This window comes from Rattus rattus, chromosome 2 (genome assembly GCF_011064425.1).
Source record: "Rattus rattus isolate New Zealand chromosome 2, Rrattus_CSIRO_v1, whole genome shotgun sequence".
Classification (NCBI taxonomy): Eukaryota; Metazoa; Chordata; class Mammalia; order Rodentia; family Muridae; genus Rattus; species Rattus rattus.
This window is the reverse complement of record NC_046155.1, coordinates 75,732,493-75,755,006: the sequence shown is the minus strand read 5'-3', so window position 1 is coordinate 75,755,006 and position 22,514 is coordinate 75,732,493. Positions and strand designations below refer to the sequence as shown.

The window sequence follows — 22,514 nt, the reverse complement described above, 5'->3', positions numbered from 1 at the left end:
ACACAAAGACAGACAGAACTGAGTAGGTACAGGACTCCCTCTGAAGTAATGACAAAACACTAAAACTCTATGTCTCAAATGTACCAATGTCACATGTTGTTTGCGGCATTGAAAACTGAAATGGGGACATGTGGGATGGGTGCTCTACTAGTGAGCTGCACCTCTTGTTCTATATCACTGAATTTGGCACACTTTAGAATGTCAAGTTTTAAGATAGGCATGATGATTGAGTACAGCTGTAAGTCAGCACGAGATGAGGCAGGAAGACTGTGATGTGAAAGCCAGCCCCAGCTAGAGACAGATCTACCTCCAAAACAGTAGAGCTGCTCCTATAGACAGAAAGTAAACTCTAACCCAAGTAACTCTTCCTACTTACACACAACACTGAGGAGCAGCTAAGCAGCCACTAACCTCTGCTAGCAGTACTTTCTTAAGATTATCAATGCAACTGATATTTATTAACATTGACGGGAAGAAAAATAAGCTGGCATAACCTTTCTGGAAGACACGATGAAGTGTCTTTAAAATGTTCATAGTAAACTTAAAATTATCCCGAAAAAAAAAAAAAAAAGTTTATGAGAAAGGGTGGAGGAGAGTCTCCCTACCGTTGAGCCTTTCAGGGAATCTGTCCTAAAGCAACTCCTAATATTCAGAGAAGGCTTTTCGCAAAGGCATTAACCACACATTGTTTATTATGGCATGAATCTTACCTGCCTAAGAATCCATGCAATGCAATGCTACACAGTCATCATAAATACTTGGGAACTATTTAACAATCTGAAAAACCACGTCTACTATACTGTTAAATGGGAAAAGTGCATTTACAGTGCAAAGACAACCATTTAGAAAGTAAATAGAAAACAAGACAAAGAAGCAAACATACAGGTAGTAATTTCTTGTTTTTTTAAATAGGGCTGAATCAACAGCTGGAGATGGCTCAGTGGTAAAGAGCACTGGCTGCTCTTCCAAAAGACCCAGCTCAATTCCCATTACACACATGGTAGCTCACCACTATCTATAACTCCCAAGATCTGACATTTTCACACAAACATATATGCAAGCAAAACACCAATGCACATAAAATAAAACTAAATTATTTAAAAAATAAGAAAGCTGGGGCTGGAGAGATGGCTCAGCGGTTAAGAGCACCGACTGCTCTTCCAGAGGTCCTGAGTTCAATTCCCAGCAACCACATGGTGGCTCACAACCATCTGTAAAGAGATCCCACGCCCTCTTCTGGTGTGTCTGAAGACAGCTACAGTGTACTTATATATAATAAATAAATAAAAAAAAAAAAAAAGCTATCCAATATTTTAGAGTTCAAAATAACTTGCAACCAGAGTAACTACTGAGCAAAATCAAGAGGTAGCATAATATTATAAGTCAATAAGCAGCACCAACTTCAACTGCCTATCAGTACTAGGATGAAGATAATGCAAAACCTGAGTTGGTCACAAATCAACACTCAGGGTGCTTCCTGACATCCTCATTGAATTTAGAACTATCCTAACTTCTAAAATTATCTTCAAAATAAAAAATACCTAAAATAAACAAATTCTTGATAGATCACTTAATTTTTCTTCCTCTAAGCAGACTAAGGACTCAGATGAACAATTTTCTGAGTATTCATGAGGTCAAGGGTTCCCTCTGTACTGCCTAGCAAACACCTCGTTCCACATTTCCATTCATCCACTATGAACATCACGAAGCACACAATCTAGCTCTCCACTCCGCATGTACCCGCTGTACCATATACCCCAAATGCCCCAAACTCTATCTAGAGACTTCCCAAATCTGCTCTGAAATCCAAGCTGCATACCATCTCTTTTAGGAAATCCAAGTTAGCCAGGCTGGCTTTGAACTCAACCAGCCTTGAACTCCAGACCTCCCTGTGTGTGCCACCTTCTTGGCAGGAAATTTTAAAACTATAAAAGCTTCTGTTCATCCTTTCCCTCCCACCATTAACAGCTGCAGGCCAGATGAATGTGTGATTCCGCAGCCTTGCTGGAATGGATCCCCAACATTCATTCACAGACAGTACTTGTTCTACTTCTTAACTTTCATTTTTAGGAAACAGTTACAGATATCACACATTCCAGCACCTAGACTCACATTGGGGGGGGGGGCGTCAGGTATTGGGGGAGCTTCATGTATTGTTCTTTTGCTGTGAACACCATGATCAAGGCAACTCATAAAATAAAACTTTAACTGGGGGCTAGCTCACAGTTTCAGAGGGTTAGTCCACGATCAGCACAGCGGAGAGCATGGCAGTTGGAAGGCAGGCATGGTGCTGCTGACAAAGCAGCTGAGAGCTTACTTCTGATCCACAAACAGGAGGCAGAGAGGAACCAAGAGTGGGCCTGGTATGAGCTTTTGAAATCTCAAAGCCCACCTCCAGTGACACACCTCCTCCAACAAGACCATACCTCCTAATCCTTCTTAACAGTCTACAAATCGGGAACCAAACATTCAAATATGAGCATATGGAGGCCATTCTCACTCAAATCCCTACACTAGGCACAGCAATGTGCAAGTGTAATTTCAACAGTTGAAGGTGGAGACAAGAGTATCCCTGGAATCTACTGGCCAGCCAGGCCAGTCTAATATGTGGACTCTAGGTTCAATAAGAGGTGCTGTCTCAACAAAATAAGGTTTGGGAGCAATTATGGAAGACCCCCAGTCTCTGGACTCCGTACAATCATATACATAAAATGCATACGCCTGCACACCCATGAATACATAGTGAACAAATACACAATAATAACTGGTAAACATCAAATGTTAATTTCCTGGTTTGGACATGACAAGGTACCTGGTAAAGTAGACACAGGATTTTTTGCACTAGTTTTGCAACTTCCTATGAGCACACAATTGTTTCAAAATAAAGGGTTGTTTTTTAACCCAAGCAGCAGTATCTTTTAACTATTTTGATGCCCTCCCCAAAAAGTCAACATATCTAGGCATGGTAGCATCGTACTCTGAATGGGTCTTATGATAATGGCATGAGAGACAAGGCAGGAGGCTTTGCTGAAAGCCAGCCTGAACTACACACAGAATAAGGCTTTGTCTCAAAAAGAGGAGGTTGGGAAGATAACTTATTTAGGAGACCTGAGTTCAATTCTCAGAACACTGGCACACAAGCAAGGCATGCTTGTGGCAAACACTTGTAATTGCAATGTTGGGGAAGCAGACAAGTGGGTCCCTAATAGCAAGCTAGCTGACCTAGTTCCAAACCAATAAGTGGGAGAAGGGTGCCTGAGGAACAGTGCCCACAGTTGTCCTCTGCCTACCATATGCATGGGCACACAAGAAAAAAAGACAAGCACAGAAAGCAAAAGAGAAAATTATCACTACCACTTTTTTTAACAAAAGTATTGATTTTAGGTACTTACCTCCCTATATGTGTACACACACACACACACACACACACACACACACACACACACACTCTCTACTCCCTTTTTTGCTACCTTCTTTGTACTTTTTGATACTTCCTGGAGTTTCATTTTAATAAGCAAGTGATCACTTTTAAGGAATGTATGCAGCTGACACTCTAATAGAAGAAGGAAAAGGGGGAAATGGTGGTTTGGATGAGAAAATAGCCCCCATGGACTGCTTGGTCAGCAGTTGGTGGAACCGTTTAAGAAGGACTTAGGAGGTATGGCCTTGTTGAAGGAGGTATGTAACAGAGGGTGGACTTTGAGGTTTTAGAAGCTCACACCAGCCCCAGTCTCTCACTTTCTTTCTGTCTAGTGTCTATGGATTGGGAAGTAAGCCAACTGCTTAGCTAGCTACTGCTCCAGCACCATGCCATGAACTAACCCTCTGAAATGTAAGCCCTAACTAAACGTTTTCTTTTAAAAGCTATTTTATTCATGTTATCTCTTCCCAGCAATAGAACGATAAGTGAGAAGATGATGGATCAAGCTTCCCAGAACTGGTTAGCCAACTTACAAAGCACTGATTTTTTGTTACACCTTCATTCAACTCGTCAAACACCCACTAGCTACCTTTTGCTAGAGCCCTGCATCAGGGCTGTTACAGCAGGAAAATTAATCCAAGTTTGAAGCCAGCTGGGGCTACAGTGAATTCCAGGCTAGCTGGGACCATACAACCCTTGCCTCAAAAAAGGAAGAGGTGAGGAGAAAGAGGAGGCAAACTACAAATGAACTTGCTAAGCCTAGTAAGCTTATCTGAAATGAAACTTGAAGGCAAGCAACTGTCCCTCCCTGTGAACATCCATTATGTACACCATGGGGTCGGTCCTCAGTGCTCACACTTCCTCAATCCCATCACGTTATAGGATAGCCAGAGACAAAAAGATGCTGGAAGACTCAACCTGTCCACTATGGAGAGAATGTTGTCAGGTTGTAAATTCAGCTGGAAAACAAAATGCATTGTTTTTCTAGAACAGTCTACATTTTCAATAAATGTGTGCTATAGAAATCTAGTAATACGGTGTATAGCATGGCTGTGGAGGTTGGAACCAGCAATCATCATCTAACTGTAGACAAGCTATTAACCTTACTCTCTCTAAGTCGACGTCCTTATCTTTCTCAACTGTAAATTGGAAACAATAATAGTTACACAGAACAAAGACAGAGAGATTAAATGAGGAGACAGAGGTAGTAGTTAGGGCCCCTACACAATGGCTCTCACCAAATGTAACTAAGAAATAAGCTATTCTTTTCCTCTAAACCTGTCCCCTTCCCTTTCTGCCCTCACTCTGGCTGCCTGTGCTTTAGCATATGACCCACAATGCACTAGTTCTAACTCCCTCACTAAGTCCTGCACTTGCCCAGGGCAAAAGCTTACAAACTACCACTCCTCATTCAAGTATCCAAACATGCTGAATGTTACTAGGCACAGCAACAGCAAAGCAGTGGGCAAGGAGGCTCATCTTCAACTTTCTCAACTGTTTGACACTTACTACAAAGCTGCAGCCATTTAATTATTACATATTAAAGGCAAATACAAAAACCCCACTATAATCAAAGGTAACAGATTTAAACTAATGACCTAGAAAACCTCAAAAAAGGTGATGCTTTACGATGGTATCTTATCTGCAAAAGAAGAAAAAGAGAGGCAGAAGCAGCAGGAGAGAGAAAGAAGGAAAGGGCAAAGTGTGCCAAGGGTTCTGGGACTGACGACTGGAAGGCTGTGAGAAGAGAATGAGGTATGACTTGTGAAGTCTAAAAGACATTCTAGGTCCATCACTTTTAGCATCTAATACATCATCCTCTCCCCTACTGAGAAGTCTAAAGTCAAACTACCTGTGGAAATCAATCCATAGTCCATGTCTTCCAACTACCCTGCCCAACCAAAAACCCAGTCTCCAGGCCAGAGAGATGGCTCAGCAGTTAAGAGCACTGACTGCTCTTCCAGAGGACCTGAGTTCAAATCCCAGCAACCACATGGTGGCTCACAACCATCTGTAATGGGATCTGATGCCCTCTTCTGGTGTGTCTGAAGACAGCTACAGGGTACTCATATATAATAAATAAATAACTCTTTAAAAAAAAAAAGAAAAAACCTGGTTTCCAAGAACCAAGGGAACCTCCCTCAGCACTGCTCTGAATTATGTCAAGTGGCACCTTACATACTGGCTCTCTGAGTGATTGTAGCAAAGTGCATTTAGGCAGACTGATGGAAGGAGAACCTGGAAGCTGCAGCAGCCTATCCTATTTCATTTCTGTTGCTATGATTAAAATACTTGACTAAAAGCATCTGGGATATTTGGTTTATAATTCAAGGCCTATTCCCACAGAGAAGTCAAGACAGAAAGAAGCACAATGCAGCTAGTCACACACACACAGACGGGAACAGAGAAAACGAATGCATCCATGCTCCTTACGCTCAGTTCACTTTCTCTAATACAGTGTAGGACTCAACCCTGGGAAAAGCACAGCAGGCTGGGTTTCCCACATCAATTAAGACAATCAAGACAATCACCCCTCAGACATATCCGCTGACCGTTTTGATCTAAACAATCCCAGGTTTGTTCAGATTTGTCCAGACTCTTCCCAGGTAACTCTGAAGTATGACAAGTTGCCAATCTATCCCTAACCATCACAAAATTTGTGTGGTGGTGAGCACCTGTAATCCCAGCATTCAAGCATGAGGATCCTGAATTTGAATCCAGCCAGCACACAAGGTTCCTATCTTTAAAAAGAGAGATACTGAGAGCCTGACCCAAGCAAGACGAGAAGGCCAGAAATAGTACACAAACATATTGGCAATACCATCAACAGGTACAGCAGAAAAGGAAGTTAAATATGATGCAACATTAAGCGTGCACAGTGGATGAATGAGGTCATCATTAAGAGAACTAGGCCATGGGGAAAGAGCATTACCCTGAAAGAAAGATGACAGATATGGTTCAGATATTAAGTAATGCCCATAGCACAGTAAGGTACACATCCATGTCCAAAGAAGGTTTAGTTTCTACCAGTACACAGATCACAACTGCAGCCATAGGCAGCAAAGATCAAGGGAGACTAAATCAAGAAAGTAATAGCAAAGCTGGAGAGATGGCTCGGCAGTTAAGAGCATTCACCACTCTTCCAGAGTCTCAACATCCATATTGAGGGGCTCACCACCTCCATACCTCCAACTCCAGGAAGATTCAAAACCTCTGGCCTCCAAGTGTGCCTGCACTCACATGCACATGCCCACACAAACACAAAACTTAAAAATAAATGTTTTCTAATAAAATGGAGAAAGATACAAAGAGATACAAGGGAGACAACATACGTGTGTGTGTGTGTGTGTGTGTGTGTGTGTGTTGTGTGTGTACATACCCGTGCGTGTATTTCAAGAAAAGGAGACAGTAAATACCAGAGACCACAAGTAGCTGAGAAACAAAAAGACTAAAAACAGGCTGTGGTGTTTAAACAGAATAGTATGTAGCCCAAGCTGGCCTCGAAATCACCATACTCCTGCCTCAGCCTCCTCAGACTAGATTTGCTATTGAACTATTTACATTGAACCCAACACACTGAGGTTATAGGTGGTCTTTAAAAGTAGCTGAAAAACCAAAAGTCTGCCTGCTGACTAACACTTTATTGATGTATTAATTTCAAATCACTACAGAATAGGATTTTGAATGTTCTCATTACAAAGGAATGGTAATTATAAGGTGACATGCTAACTGAGCACAATATCACACTGTACCAATCAATAGGTACAAGTGCTTTTCAAGAACCTCGAACAAAATAAAATACTAAGAATGCTTTTATAAGTCAATGTGCAATGGGTTACACAATGAATGATGTAGAAATGTCGAGTGGAAATCTAAAATAAACAGAGGCAGAGCAGGGAGCATAGCTCTACTATATGGTAGAGTGTTTGCCTAATGCCCCTGAAGCTCTGAGTTCAATCCTCACAGTGGAAGAATAAAAAGAGAGAAGCAGTTACACTTGAGTTAAGTCCCTCTTGCTTCAACCTATGCCAGCATGCTCTCTGTAACTTGAATGTGCACAGGACAGTTCAATTACCTAAAAATCTTCAAGTCGGCCTTGTATTCCAAGGTGCCAATCACCTCCATCACAATTTCCCACCTATTTATAGACACAGTCAAATCCAGTATTTTGTCAGTACATAACCAATCTGTCAACTCTTTTTTTAACCCTTCACGCCTACTAATCACCAACTGATTCAAGTTTGTAATTATTCCCAGTCCCATGTTAAAGGTTTTCCAAATCAATTTGGCTTTTTACCTTCCTCCACTGATTAAGTCTGTAATCATTTAAGAGATTTTAAAATGACAATTCTCTCAGGACATGGTAACACACACCTTTTTAAACTTAGCACTCAGGAAGCAGGCAGACTGAGGCTAGCCTGGTCTCCATAATAAATTCTGGGCCACTCTGAACTGCACATTCAAGAGCAGGCCTTTGACACACATTCTACAGGGTTAATCTATGGTTCCTTTACCAATGAAATCTAGGCACAGCAGATGGGCTATTTTCTTCTAAGGGAAATCTCAGTTACTGTAAGGTAGTTAAATAGTACTAGAAACCCTCCCCCAACTAGCTGGGAAGAACCTATGCTTCACTCTCTCCAGATACTTCACAGAAGTCAGTACCATAGGCAATCAATCTATCTGGTGCTTTCTTTTTTTTTTTTTTTTTTTTTGGAGCTGAGGACCGAACCCAGGGCCTTACGCTTGCTAGGTAAGCGCTCTACCACTGAGCTAAATCCCCAACCCCTATCTGGTGCTTTCTTAACATGACACATTTTAGCCAGGCTGAGCACGGGAATAGACCCCAAGTAACCCTATATTTGGGAGTCTGAGGCCAACTTAGATTTTTGGACCATCTCAAAAAATGAAAGGGAGAAAATGGTTTTGAAGACGAAAGAAATGGTGTATTACTGTGTGGCATATGGGTAATGCTAGAAAGCCTAGAAAGCCCAAGTACCCAGGTGTTCATCCCCCCCTTCAGTCACCTGACACCTGTTTTCTTTCTGTGAAAGAGGTCTTGAAACCTCTTCCACAAGCACTTTTACTTGGAAGACCTTTCTCTTCTTTTATCCTCAAGACACAAACACACCTTCTAGGAAGCCTCACTTCTCCCAGTTCCCTTAATCTGAATCAGCCACTCTTTGGGCAAACACTTTTGCGCCTCAGCAATCATTTACATTCATTCTTATCGCCATTATCTACTTATCTCCACGTGACTCATCCCCACTAAACTTGCTCCCCTCCAGGGCAAGCAGAACATTACCCTGAAAGAACAACTTTTTTGTTCTCTTTTTGGTGCTGGGGCCACACCTGGTCAGAGACATAGTTTTTACCTGCTCTGCCAGTCTACTCATTTAAAAATGATGCTTAAAACACTTAAATTTAGATCAACAATTATCTTAAGGGTAAATATGTAGCCAAGCCTGATGATACAGGTCTGTAATCCCCACAGGAGGCTCAAGCAAGAGAAACAGGAGTTCTATGCCAACCTAGGCAACTTAGTGAGTTCAAAGGCCTGACTAGTATACAACCACCCTTCAAGCCCCACAGGGTCTGGGCTTGTATAAATGAAGAGGAAAAGAATTACTGAAGTAAAGGGCTGTGATCCCCTAGAAAAGACCCTTGTCCTGTCAGACACAAACCAGGCAGTGGCTTCCTGATGTAGCAGGGAGTAGTGGCTATTCCCTGCATGCTTAAATTGAGAGCTACATACAAAATCAACAGCTTCACAATTAATTACTCAAAGGTAATCATGCTTGTAATACCCTAATTACTGCCAACTAGATGAAATTGAGCACATGAGCGACTTGCTAGCTCTACCTACAGAAAATTCTGTCCCAGCAACATGCTAAATTCCCTGAGGGCAGGACAGGGTCTGTCTAGCTTGTATCCGCATTCTCAAGGGTGTAGCATATAAAGCCCATTTAGAACTAACCCAGAGCTTTACACACTCGCTTCCTTACAGCAGCATCACTCACAAAGGTGGTGCACTCAGACAAACTGGAGGGAAATCCTGCACACCGACAACATGGATGCACCCTGAAGTCACTCCATTCAATGAAATGTGGCAGTCATAAAAAGAGAACACTCTTCTACCAAAAAAAAAAAAAAAAAAAGCAGAAACAGAAAGGGAAACAAATGGGAACCCAGGGGGAAAGGAGAGGAACTGCTAAAAGAGAGGGACTAAGAGATTTAGTAGTTCAGGTACCATGTTTCAGTTTGGGGAGATGAAATCCCCCAGTGATGTAAACACCAGGTGACAGTCACACAATAGAAATATGCATAATGTCAGTGAACTGGAAATCAATATAAGTAGTTAAGTGTATTTTATCACAATTTAAAAATTCAAAATTTTAGCTGTGTACAATGGCCCAGCATTTGGGAAACAGAGACAGGGAGATCTATATACTACTGAGTCCAGAGCAGCCAGAGGGAGCTATATAGGGAGACCCTGTCTGGGAGGGGAAGGGGATTTAAACTCAAACTTTTCATAAAATTGTTAATGAAGGAATGAGAACTCATAGATGTTCCTTGTTTGTACACTGTATAGATGAGGAAACAAACTTGAGTTCAACAAATCTACTACCTTTTATAGTACTTATATAAATGTATACACCATACATAGTATAAATTACACCATGCAGCTCAACTTTAATGGTATTTTACCCAGCTTGATTGTAAACCCAGGAGGCCAAAGTTAGTGCCTTAGACCCTCTTTCCATTAACCATGGCTTTATGCACCACCCACTCACTCAACAGTTTAACAGTCTAGTCTGGTATGTGCATTAAAAAGCTGTGCCAGCGCATCTCCAATACACCACTAATTCACCAGGCACTGGGGGAAACAGTGCACAGTGGGCACTCACTCACTCATCATGGGTTAGTTGCCAAACTGAGGCAGATAATGAATCAGACTAACTTCACCTTGCCTACTGTGATGGGCAGATAAGGCTCAGAAACATTAAAATGGCAAAAGACAAGCGCTCAACCAATTGCTCTAAGTACACAAACCCAAAGGAGTACAAAAGGGTCAAAGGGCCCGCAAGGGGGGAGGTATCTTCCTTTCAAAGAGGTTTTTTAACGGAACCTAAAAGTGCATCGTTTTCCAGGGAAAAGGCCGGAGCAGAAAGCAGAAAGAACAGCAATCAAGATGTCCAAAGACCCCACTGCTGACTCTGCCATCGTCTGTTATCTGTAACCTCTATAAATCCCACTCTAGATTTCTACAAATGCAAAACTACTGCAGGATGGATGTTCTCCAAAAATCCAGCCAGTTCTGTAACCGACTGCTTATGTTCAAATAGTGCCACTGTCCCAAAAGAGTCGATTGACCTTGGGAAGGGTAATTAACTGCTCCGTGCCTCAGTCTCCCCATTTCCAACCAGGGAGTTGATGTATTAACACTCACTTAGCAAAGGAAATGGTACACAGTATGCCATCAATAAATAAGTACTGGTAATCACGACTTGCTGCACAAGGAACACAGCCAACAGTGAGGCAGGGGGGTTGTATCCGCGGCGCTTCCAAGGTCCTCCTAACCAGACTCGAGACATCCAGTGGGGGTGGGGGCGATGGGAGCGTATAGCCGGTAGCACACCCTGCACGCATGTGTCACCGGCCAGGCTCGCACGCGCCTCTCCTGGCCCCAGAGAGAAGAGATAGTTCAGCTGCTCTGAGGCCCACTGCCACCCTTCTAACCCAGCCACTAAACCCACTCACCATGCTGGTCGGGAAGGGGGTGGCTCAGGTGAGCTGGCTCTTGGGATCCGTCGCGTCCCGCTCGCACAGTTCAGGTCATGGTCCCGGCAGGCTCGGGGAGTCCCCCGCCCATGCAAAGACAACCCGTTCCCCACCCGGGTCCAGCCGGCACCTTTAAAAGGAGCACACGGGCCCCTTCAGGGACCCCCCGAAGCGATTCATCCAGACCTCGGCCCACCCCAGACAAACTCAAAAGCAGAAAATTGGGTTCAGCGGTGGCTACACGGGGCCCCCCGCCTGGGCCCGACCCCCGAGAGGGAGGCTACGGGCCCAGGCAGGGACTCCCCGGCCTCCGCGGCCCGAGGCGGCGACGGGCCCCAGCTAAGGCTGAAGGGGCAGAGGCTGCCTGGGCCTGGGCGGCGCGGCCGGCTCAGAGGAGAGGCCCGCGGGCCCGCGCTGTCCTCGCCACCCCTGTCCTCGCGGCAGGCCCCCTCCGCATCCCTGCGCGCTACCCGCAGCGGCCGCTCGCCCCTCGCGACCAGCCCCTGCCAACAGCCCAACGCGCCGGAAGTGGCGAGCACCAGGCGGCTCCTCAGCCCGCGGCCTGCTGCGGCGCTGGAACCGGACCAATCCGGAATCAAGTGAGGGCAGAGGAGGGCGGGGCCGCACCTGACGGTTCACTGGCCCCGCCCACCGCGTCCCCGCCCAAGCGGCCGGGGACCGCCGCGTTGGTAAAGGGACACGCGGCCATTTTGGTAAAGGAAAGGTTTCCCTTTCGTTTCCTTTCACTCATTCATTCCGTAAATCTTTTTTGAGCACCTTTCCGGACCTTGACACCGGACTAGAAGTTCGGCGATTCTGGCCTATGCTCTCCTGGGATTTTATTCATTCAGTCCACAGTTCCTAGGACCAGAAAGTGTCACAGGATGAAATTGAAACAGTGTCACAATCTTAATTGGCTTCATCCCTAGTTCTAGAGACAGACAATATTTAATAGAAGAAAACACAGAACAAACGTTGCAATGAGCAGAACAGCTAGCTCATTGGTCTTATAAATAGATGAAAGGGAGCCTAGAGAAAACACTGGTTTGAAAGGTATTTATGAATCCAGGAGAAGGGAGCTGAGGGGTAGAACTAGATAATAGTTTACTTTTGTATGTGTGGAGATCAAGAAGAGGGAATGTCCTTATCATTCTATTAAAAGTGATCCTAGAGTTTTAAAAGAAGTAAAACTATTCTGAGCCAGAAGTGGTCACTAACTGATAAGTTTAACACGGAGGGTGGATGCAGGGGTATCCAGAGTTCAAGGTCATCCTTGGCTATACAGTGACTTCAAGTCAGCCTGGACTAGTGAGACCCTAAATCAAAAGGTAGGGTGAGCTGGAGAGATGGCTCTTCAGTTAAGAATTTGTATGATTCTCCCAGAGAATCTTCAGTGGGGTTCCCATGGCTCAAATCCTGTGAGACTCAACACCCTCTTCTGGACTCTGGAGACACCTGCACCCATACTCACATGGCATACACATACATAGGTACACAAACATACATGTTAAAAAAGTAATTTTAAGGGATTATGGCCAAGCCTTTAAAGGCACTTGCCACTATGTCTGACAGCACAATCTAAGTTCAATCTTCAGAACCTGTGGAGGTTTAAATAGGAATGCCTGCCCCACCCCCATCTCCATAGGCTCATATGCTTAGTTATCAGAAGTGGCACTATTTGAAATAGATTAGAATGATTAGGTGTGGTCTTCTTGGAGAAAGTATGTCACTTGGGGTGGGCCTTAAATTTCAAAAGCCAATGCCAGACCCAGTCTGTCAGTCTCTCTGCTTTTGTGAACCAGATGTAGTGCTTAGCTACTGTTCCAGGACCATGCATGTCACCATGTTCCCTGCCATGATAATAATAGACTGACCATTGGAAACTATAAGCAAGCCCCCAATTAAATGCTTTCTTTTACAAGTGTTGTCATGGTCATGGTATGTGTTCACAGCAATAAGACAATGACTAAGACAAAACCCAATTGTGGAAGGAGAAAATGAATTGCCACAAATTGTTGTCTTTTGACCACACTAGCATCAAGATGTGTTTGCACACGGACACATACATACACATATGTACACACACATGTTAGGTCTCAGGCAGTCCATATATCCAAAAAGGAGTTCAAGCTGGAGTATAGAAGGATTTCTGGTGGTTAGATAAAAACCAGCATTCCTAGGAAACGTGTGAAACAGGCTCCTACCCCCCCCCCCCGAAAAGGAGTCATTCCTCTTACCTCTGGCAGAAGGGACTCATGGCTCTCAACTTACAGCTGTGGCACTTCCAGCATATCCCCAGTAGCTTCCAGGCTCCTGTAGTCCCTACTCACAAGCACTTGATACTCACCTCAAAGATTCCACACTAGCATCCTGGCCCTCATCACCTCCCCCTCTACCCTAAAACTTCCAGGCCTGCTCCAGCTCACGGCAGCTTCCCACCCCCACCTATTCATCCTCCTTATAACAGTGATTTTCCACCCCCTCCTCCCAATCTCCTCCCTCTCTTCTCTCCAGATGGCCCTGGCCATGTCCAGTCTGCTTTTGCTCTCTGCTCTGGACTCCAGGGACCTCTGGGTGTTTTCTCTTATTCAAAATAAAACCCTTCCCCTGACGGAGCAGTCATGTTGTAGTTTCTTTACTATCTCCCCCAGCAATCATGAGAATGTGAATGAGAGAGAGAAGCTGGTGGGGAAGGGGGAGGGAGTGGTCTGCTTGAGAAATTTGGCATTATTTCTCATAAACTTGAAAAGGTTTGAAGTAGCCATAGAGGCTTGTGCCTGTGAGCCCCCCAATTGGAAGGTCAAAGGACTGATATAACTTTAAGACCAACCTGGGGCTGGAGAGATGGCTCAGCGGCAAGAGCACTGACTGCTCTTACAGAGGTCATGAGTTCAATGAGTTCAATTCCCAGCAACCACATGGTGGCTCACAACCATCTGTAATGAGATCTGGTGCCCTCTTCTGGCCTGCAGTCACATATGCAGGCAGAATGCTGTACATAAAATAATAAAATAAATCTTTAAAAAGAGAGAGAGAGAGAGAGAGAGAGAGAGAGAGAGAGAGAGAGAGAGAGAGAGAGATCAACCTGGACTGAAAAGACCCTGTCATGATTCACCCTCCTAAATAGTTTAGTTTGAGTTGTGGAGATGCAGTTTTAGAGTTATGGGATTACAATTTGGTTTTTAAATAGTCTCTTGTGGCCTATAACAGATGTTGAATGAGGTGATTTTTGGGGTTTTGTGGCAGTTTTTTCTCTCTAATAAACCAACTAAAGAGACGAAGAAGTACAGAAGTGAGATCTAGTCAAAGCTGCTGGTATGCTGACATCACAGCAGGAAGGTTTGGGTTTGGGTCTGTCTCTTTGAGACAGGGTCTCACTATGTTACCTCAGCTGGCCTGGAGCTCAGAGATCTTCTTGCCCCTACCTCCTTGTTGCTGGAATTAAGAATGTGTTTGCCACCGAGGCGTGAAAGTGGTGACCACACAGAGCATACCACCTACTGCACTCCAGCATAAAGTTCTATGAAGTTCATGCTTAAGCACCAAACTGTAAAAACACAAGCAAAACATGCAAAAGAACCCTCATGATAAATAAGTGTACAGTTTTGCATCGGGCCATACACAGAGCTGTCCTGAGGTACGTAATTGGCTACCCTTAGGAGAAGGGACAGATTAAGTGGTCCTGTGAGACCCTGAATGAGGTCTCACCAATCTTTCAAACACCTGAATGAGCTTTAGATTTAAATAGAAGAATGGGGCAAAGGGCATGAAGTGTGTGCAATCAGGCAGTCTTGGTCAAGGTGGATCTTAGCAGTCCTGGTTCTGCACGGTTGGAAGAAGTGATTTACAGCCCTCACTAGAGGAGGGAATTGCCTCCCTGGTGATAATGTCTTCCCTCTGGGAGCAGCCCTGCCATCACAGATAATTGCCCTCATTTGGGGAGTGGTCTGTCCTTTGAGGCTTATAGTTAGTTGCTTCTTGGTCATTTCAGTCTCCTGTCTTAAAGGTGCTTATGTCAGTTCTGATTTTCCTGGAATCCAAGGTAAGTGCAGTTGTGGGGGTTGGGGAGAGTCTCGCTTCTTGCTGTACTGGACACTGTAGAGCAATAGAGACCTAAAAGAAAAAAAATGAAGACAGAGATGCCAGGCTTTTAACTTTCTTTTAGTTTTCCTGTAACCCCAATTGAGAAGTACTTTTTAGCAAAAGCTATTTCTAACAGCTCATTTAAAAAGAACTTTGCAGGTAGCTCAGGCTTTTAATTCCACCACTAAGAAGGCAGAGGCAGGAGGATCACTATGATTTTGCAGCCTACCTAATCTACATACTGAGTTCAGGAATAGGAATACATAGAAGAGGCCCTGTATCAAGATAGATAGATAGATAGATAGATAGATAGATAGATAGATAGATAGATAGATAGATAGAGATAGAGGTTTCTGCCCTGGAGGACAATAAGCAACAAGTAATGAATAAGAGAATAAGTTAACTGTATAAAAAGGAGTGTTATGAAATAAAAAGGGTTGAGATAGAACAGTGGTTCTCAATCTGTGGGCCATGCATGACCCCCTTTGATTGAATGACCCTTTCCTACAGGTCACCTAAGACCATTGGAAAGCACAATGTAGCAAAAATACAATTATGAAGTAGCAATGAAATAATTTTATGGTTAGGGTCACCACAACATGAGGAACTGTATTAAAGGGTCACAGCATTAGAAAGGTTGAGAACCACTGAGTTAGAAGACAGAGGGAAAAAGTAGCAATTGCAAAAGCCCCAGAGGGCCAAGTGCATAGTGATTCTTGCTCTAGTCTCTAACCTGCTTTACTAAACAGAGTTCTGGGGTTTGTTTGTTTTGAATTTTACTCTTTCATGTCTGTTCCTGCCTGACTATATGTGTTCTGTTGCAGGGAGGCCAGAAGAGGGTGCCGCATCCCCTGGAACTCTGTGTAGTTACAGGTGGTAGTGAACTGCCATGTGGGTCCTGGGAACAGGTCCTGGATCCTCTTGCAAGTGTCCTTAACCACTGGGACATCTCTCCAGCTCCAGTTTTAAGAGATTCCATCAAGAAGCTCTCCCAAGCAGCAAAACTGAGTCCCTAGGTGTCCCCACTACATAGATCACATCACTCCCACCTAACCCAGGGGCTCACAAACCTTAAATCAGAAATCACTCCAGCCATCTTGCTTCTTACTCAGTAGATCTGAGGTGGGTCCTAAAATTCATATTTTCCAAACAAGCTCCCCAGCGATGGTGATGCGTCAGGCCCAGAGGTCACATTTGGAGAGCCAATGATGCAATTCAAGTCAAAAGGCAAAACCACGGGGTGTAGCTCAGGGTATAGCTTTCAATAGCATAGCACTCAAAAGGAAGAAAAGACAGAATGACAATAATTTTTTAAAAATTTTTAGAATTACATTTTAAAATGTATCTAGTTATTTATTTTGTATGTGTGTGCATGTGTGCCATCACTCCTGTAGTACCAGGGAAGATTCTGTCCTCCCACTGTGTGGAATTTGAGGATCAAACTAAGGTCATTAAGCCTTATGCTAATCACACTGAGCTAACTCCTGGCCCTTAAGAATCTTAATTGGAGCCAATGGTGTTGGCTTACACCTTTAATCCCAGAACTCATGGAGGGAGAGGCAGAGAATCTCTGTGAGTTTCAGGTCAGTCTGGTCTACATAGAGAGTTCCAGGACAGCCAGGGCTACACAGAGAAGCCCCATCTCCAAAAAACCCAAACCAAACCAAACTGGTGGGAGCGATGCCCTTGAAACCCTCCATTATTGATGTTATTTTTATGGTTAGAGTTAAGTATGACTGGGTTCATGGAAAATCCCCAGCCAGCCGCAGAAGACTAATACAAATCTGGTGGTCAGGATGAATGATATGATAAAGCTATGACCTTGCTGAGAAATACATCTGACGTCAAGATGCCCAATGTGATGACCTGTAAGCTTTCTGAAAAACCAACATCCTGCTGACTAATAGATATGACAAACCTGTGACCTTTCTGACATCCTGTCAACATCAGCTGACCACATGAATACTGTGCCGTTGGCCTGCGTAAATGTTTCATACTTCCCCCCTCCCTCTGTTACCCCTGTTATGGTATAAATTCAACCTTGGGAAAAATAAAATTGTTGCCTCGATCAGACTCTTGTCTTGGCGTCCTTCTTTGTGTCTCTTGTCGCCCATTCTCTTCCAGGCACCCTCAACACCCTCGTTGACACCAAAACAAAACAAAACAAAACAAAGAAATTAACTGGCCTCTGTTTGCAATTCAAGACTCAGGGACTCTCATGCCATAACACGGAACTGTCACAATAGGCACAGGACAGAAGAGGTTGGTTTCACAAGTTTTACTTTAAATTATGTGTGCGTTCTTTTGAGAGGTGTCTTAGAATTTATTGCATGGTGAAGAGACACCATGACCACAGTAACTCGTACAAAGCAAAACATTTCACTGGAGCTGACATAACAGTTCAGAGGTTCAGTCCATTGTCATCATAGCGGGAAGCACGGTGACACACAGGCAGACATGGTACTGGAGAGGGAGCTGAGAGCTCTACATCCAGATACAAAGGCAGCAAGAAGGATCAGTGAGCCACTAGGCCTGGCTTGAGCTTCTTAAATCTCAAAGTCCACTCCCAGTGACACATTTCCTCCAGCAAGGCCATACCTACTCTGACAAAGCCTCAGCAATGCCACTCCCTATGGGTCCATGGGGGCCATTTTTATTCAGACCACCACAGGAGGGTATACATGTTTGTGCGGGTATACATGTACATGTGTGCATACAAAAGCCAGAGGACAGGAATGTAATTCACTTTTCTTTGAGGCAGGGTCCTTTACTGTCCTGGAGCTTACCAATTAGGCTAGTCTGGCTGGGCAGCAAGTCCAGAAACCCTCTTGTCTCACCTTCCACAGCATGGGGAATACAAAGGTATGCTGGAACACAACATTCTTGATTTTGGGACTCAGGTCCTCATGCTTGCAGACCAAGCTCTTCTATCTTCCCAGCATCATCTTTACATTTTCATAGACAAGAAAAGTTTGAAGGAAACTGTTTGCATATGCTCAGCCCAGGGAGTGGCACTATTAGAAGGTATGGCCTTGTTGGAGGAAGTATGTCACTGTAGGTGTGGGCTCTAAGACCCTCATCCTAGCATCCTTCAGATGAAGGTGTAGAACTCTCAGCTCCTCCTGTACCATGCCCGCCTGGATGCTGCCATGTTCCCACCTTGATGATAATGGACCAAATCTCTGAACCGGTAAGCCAGCCCCAATTAAATGTTATTCTTGTAAGAGTTGCCTTGGTCATGGCGTCTGGTTCGTATCAGTAAAACCCTAACTAAGACAGAAGTTGGTACCAGGGACTGGGGTATTGCTGTGATAGGTCTGACCATGCTTTTGTTTGGAAGAATGTGGTTTTGGAGACTTTGGATTTGGAAAGCCATGGAACGTTTTAGGTGGGGCTTAATGAGCCTTCCTAGTAGGAATATGAAAGACTCTGTTGCTGAGAGTAATTTGAGCTGTGCAGACCTGGCCCAAGAGGTTTCAGAGAAGAATTTCAGTATGTGGCATAGAGACTGTTTTTGTTTTGGTGAAGAATGTGGCTGGTTTTGGCCCTTGTCTGAAGAGTCCACCTGAGGCCAAGGTAAAAAGATTTAATTGTGTTGACAAAGGAAGTCTAAAAAAAAAAAAAAAAAAGGCCAGCAAAGACTTTGTTCTCTGGTTAAATCTCATGAAGAACATCTTTTTTTCTTTTTTTCAAAGCTGGGGACCGAACCCAGGGCCTTGCACTTGCTAGGCAAGCGCTCTACCACTGAGCTAAATCCCCAACCCCATGAAGAACATTTTATTTTTTTTTTAAAGATTTATTCATTTATTATATTTAAGTTCACTGTAGCTGTCTTCAGACACACCAGAAGAGGGCATCAGATCTCTTTACAGATGGTTGTGAGCCACCATGTGGTTGCTGGGAATTGAACTCAGGACCTCTGGAAGAGCAATTGGTGCTCTTAACCACTGAGCCATCTCTCTAGCCCATGAAGAACATTTTAAACAGGTGTAACAAGCTGGGAAAGGAAAAATATAAAATATATGGTTGAGTATTAAAGGGGTACCAGGAAGTAAAATGGAGCTGAACCCTGTGTTCAAAGATATAACAAATTAAGGGATTGGGACTTTGGGGCAAGATCCTAACCAGCTAAATTTAGATCCAGGCATGGTGGTACAGACCTTTAATCCCAGGAGATAAAGCCAAGCAGATCTCTTGAGTTCAAGACCACCCTGAGACAGAGCAAATTCAAGATGAAGAAAAGCTTGAATCCAAGCATGGAGGCACACACCTTTAATCCCAGGAGCCAGGCACGCAGATCTCTGTGTTCGAGGTCAATCTACAAAGCAAGGTCCAGGACAGCCAAACTTAGACAGTGAAGGAGTTGGAAAAGAGGAAGCTGGTGATAATGTAATAGAACAAGGGGCCATGTTCCAGTTCCTGCAAGCAGCAAAATTCAGCAACTTCAGCTTTGGCCATGGGACTCTGGCTTCATAGTCAAGAGAAGGAGGAGACTACTAGGACAATTGATGCTGGTTAGCTGGAGCTAAGAAATTAGTGGGGATTAGGAAGAGCATGACTGGGGTGAAATCTTCTGGGAAGTGTTTTCTGAGAGCACAAAGAAGCTGTGTTCCAGAGATAGCCAAGGTTGTACCTCGTGCTGCAGCTGGGCTTGGTAATGTGTAAGAGTCACCCAGGTGGTACTGGTTTTGAAGGCATGAAGGGGTCATGAAGAGCAGCTGAGGCTGGGCACCATGAGAGACCATGGAAGGCCATTGGTAAAGGTGCTGCTCCAGTTGCAGTTGACAGCCCAGGACCAAAGAGGTCATGCAAAGGATTTGAGGCTTGGCATCATGAAGAGAGCCTGCAAGAAGCTATTGGTGAAGCCTAGCTGTAGCAGAAGATTCCAACGTATTGGAGATGACATTACCATGGGATGATCACCAAGAACAGCAACAGCAGTGGAGTGGACCAACCTGAGCTTAGAGAGCTACAGAGGGCACAGCTGGAGATGTGATGCAGCCCTTTGGGGAAGCCCAGAACAGTAACGTTGAAGTTGCCTTGGAGGCCCCAAGATGCTCGAGATGCCAGAGTCATGGGCTATCTGCCGAGGAAAGCTGCTAACAGTAATGGAAACAGCCCAGGAGAAAGAAGTTTGTTGGAGAGCTGAAGACCACTTTGACATCAGATATGGAGATAACAGGGTTTGGAGTTTGCCCGGCTGGTTTCCTGTTTTGATTGAGGATTACAGTTAAGTGATTGGATGAACTTTGGACTTTTAACATTGTTGAGACTGCTATAGACTATGGGGACTTTTGAAGTGGGACTAAATATATTATGTTATGTTTAGGTGTGGTCCCCATAGACTCATGTGTTTGAACAAGTCTATGGGGTCCAGAGATGGAATGTTATGATTTGTATATGCTAGGCCCAGGGAGTAGCACTATTAGAAGGTATGGCCTTGTTGGAGTATGTGTGTCACTGTGAGTATGAGCTCTAAGACCCTCATCCTAGCTGCCTGGAAGCCAGTATTCTGCTAGCAGCCTTCAGATGAAGATGTAGAACTCTCAGCTCCTCCTGCACCATGTTCGCCTGGATGCTGCCATGTTCCCACCTTGATGATAATATACCAAATCTTTAAACCTAAGTAGCCCCAATTAAATGTTATTCTTGTAAGAGTTGCCTTGTCATGGTGTCGATTCATAGCGGTAAAATCCCTAAGTAAGACAGAAACAGAAAAAGAAATATGAAAACGTCAGATAGTCATTTTGAAATTATTTTCCTTATAAAGGTTAAAGCAGGGCAGTGAGTATTTAATTTCCTCATCATGCCAGACAAAACTAGCCTGTTAGGAAACTTTGCTCCCCAATACCCTGTCCCCGAGCTTCTCAGATGAATAGCTAAAGTGATGTGGAATTTCAGCATAGGTAACCCCATTTTGTTTGGGCCATCAACTTCAGGAGTACAGTTCCACGCCCCTCCCTCATGGATGTTTTTGATTTTGTTCTTCCTTCTAAGTTTTTTTTCCAAATTCATTACTATGGAAAGCAATGGTTTTCATGTTTTCTCAAGTGACAGCCACTGTTTCACACTAAACAGCACAGACACACTTTTGCCCCTTAGGAATTGAGAGAAGTTACTTTTTAAAGCATTGTACAATAATCAATTGTAATTATGATAAAAGTAAGAATAGAAAAATATAGATTACCATGGTTTGAATGGTTATGTATCAACTTACCTAGGGAGTTAGGCTAATCTGGGAGAAGGTGGGGATAGGACATGTAAACTGAGGTTTGTAACAAGTTGGGTGTTGCTAGGCAAAGGAAGGAAGCGTGGGACATTCTAGGCCATAGAAATAGCATTGTCCAGGGGAAGCCACCAGAAGAGGTAAACAGATCACTTAGGGACCAGGTCTGAGTCACCTGTCCTCTTTTCATGTGTCAGTAGCACGGGAAGAGATGTGTTTGGTGTGTTTGAAATGAAAGACAGCTCTTAGGTTTGCTAGAGATGAGCTGGGGATGTAGTGCACTAGGTAGAGTGTTTGCCCCGAATTCCCCAAGCCCTGCCTTCAATCCCAGAGCCTCATACAACCAGGCATTGTAGCAAATGGACCCCAGGACTGAGAAAATGAAAGCAAGAAGACGGGGAGTCCAAGACCATCTTTGCTATGGGCTTATATAGCTCAGACTCGTCTTAAACTCTATGTAACAAGGCTCTCCATTCTAGATCCTTCTGCCTCTACCTCCCAAGTACTGGCATTATAAATATGGGCACCATACCTAATCACTAGCTGAAGTACCTTGGACGAGTCTGTTTCCTTACTAGAAATTGGATGAGAAACAGGTATCCAAGCCACACTCAAAGGTACACTTTGGGATGACGTAACTCCCACGGATGGATTTTCAGAGATAGATCAGCTTTGTCCAGGCATGGCGAGTGCCCCTGAGTCCAGAGTGTTCTTGGCTCAGCTCCGCCATGTATCGGTTTCATGCAGGTGGGTTCCAGGTACAGACAGCCAGGACTGTGAACCTTCCCTTCACATCCATGGAGTCTCCGTTTTTGTTAACAGTCTTTCTCAGAAAAATAAAGTTCATCCTTCTGTTGCTCACGGCCCACGTCTGCCCACCCTTGATCCCACCATAGTAAAGAAAGATGAGCTTCTCTGGTGGACTTAAAATAGGTTCTCTTGAAGCTAAAGAAACTGAGCAGGAGCCACCATCCTTCCTCTGTCCGTCCGTTGCCAAGCTGG

General features: G+C 44.2%; 1 protein-coding gene across 2 annotated transcripts in view; it reads right to left on the bottom strand.

Annotated features, from left to right (window-relative positions):
- Nucleotides 1-11,773, bottom strand: part of Xpo6 (exportin 6) — a 90,807-nt gene extending 79,034 nt beyond the window's left edge. For both annotated transcript variants that reach the window (XM_032892682.1, XM_032892684.1), the window contains exon 1: nucleotides 11,183-11,773. In XM_032892682.1, coding sequence (XP_032748573.1) covers nucleotides 11,183-11,185 — 3 coding nt within the window. In that variant the 5' untranslated portion in view covers nucleotides 11,186-11,773. The remainder of the gene's footprint in view (nucleotides 1-11,182) is intronic.
- Between the last annotated feature and the right edge of the window lie 10,741 nt (nucleotides 11,774-22,514).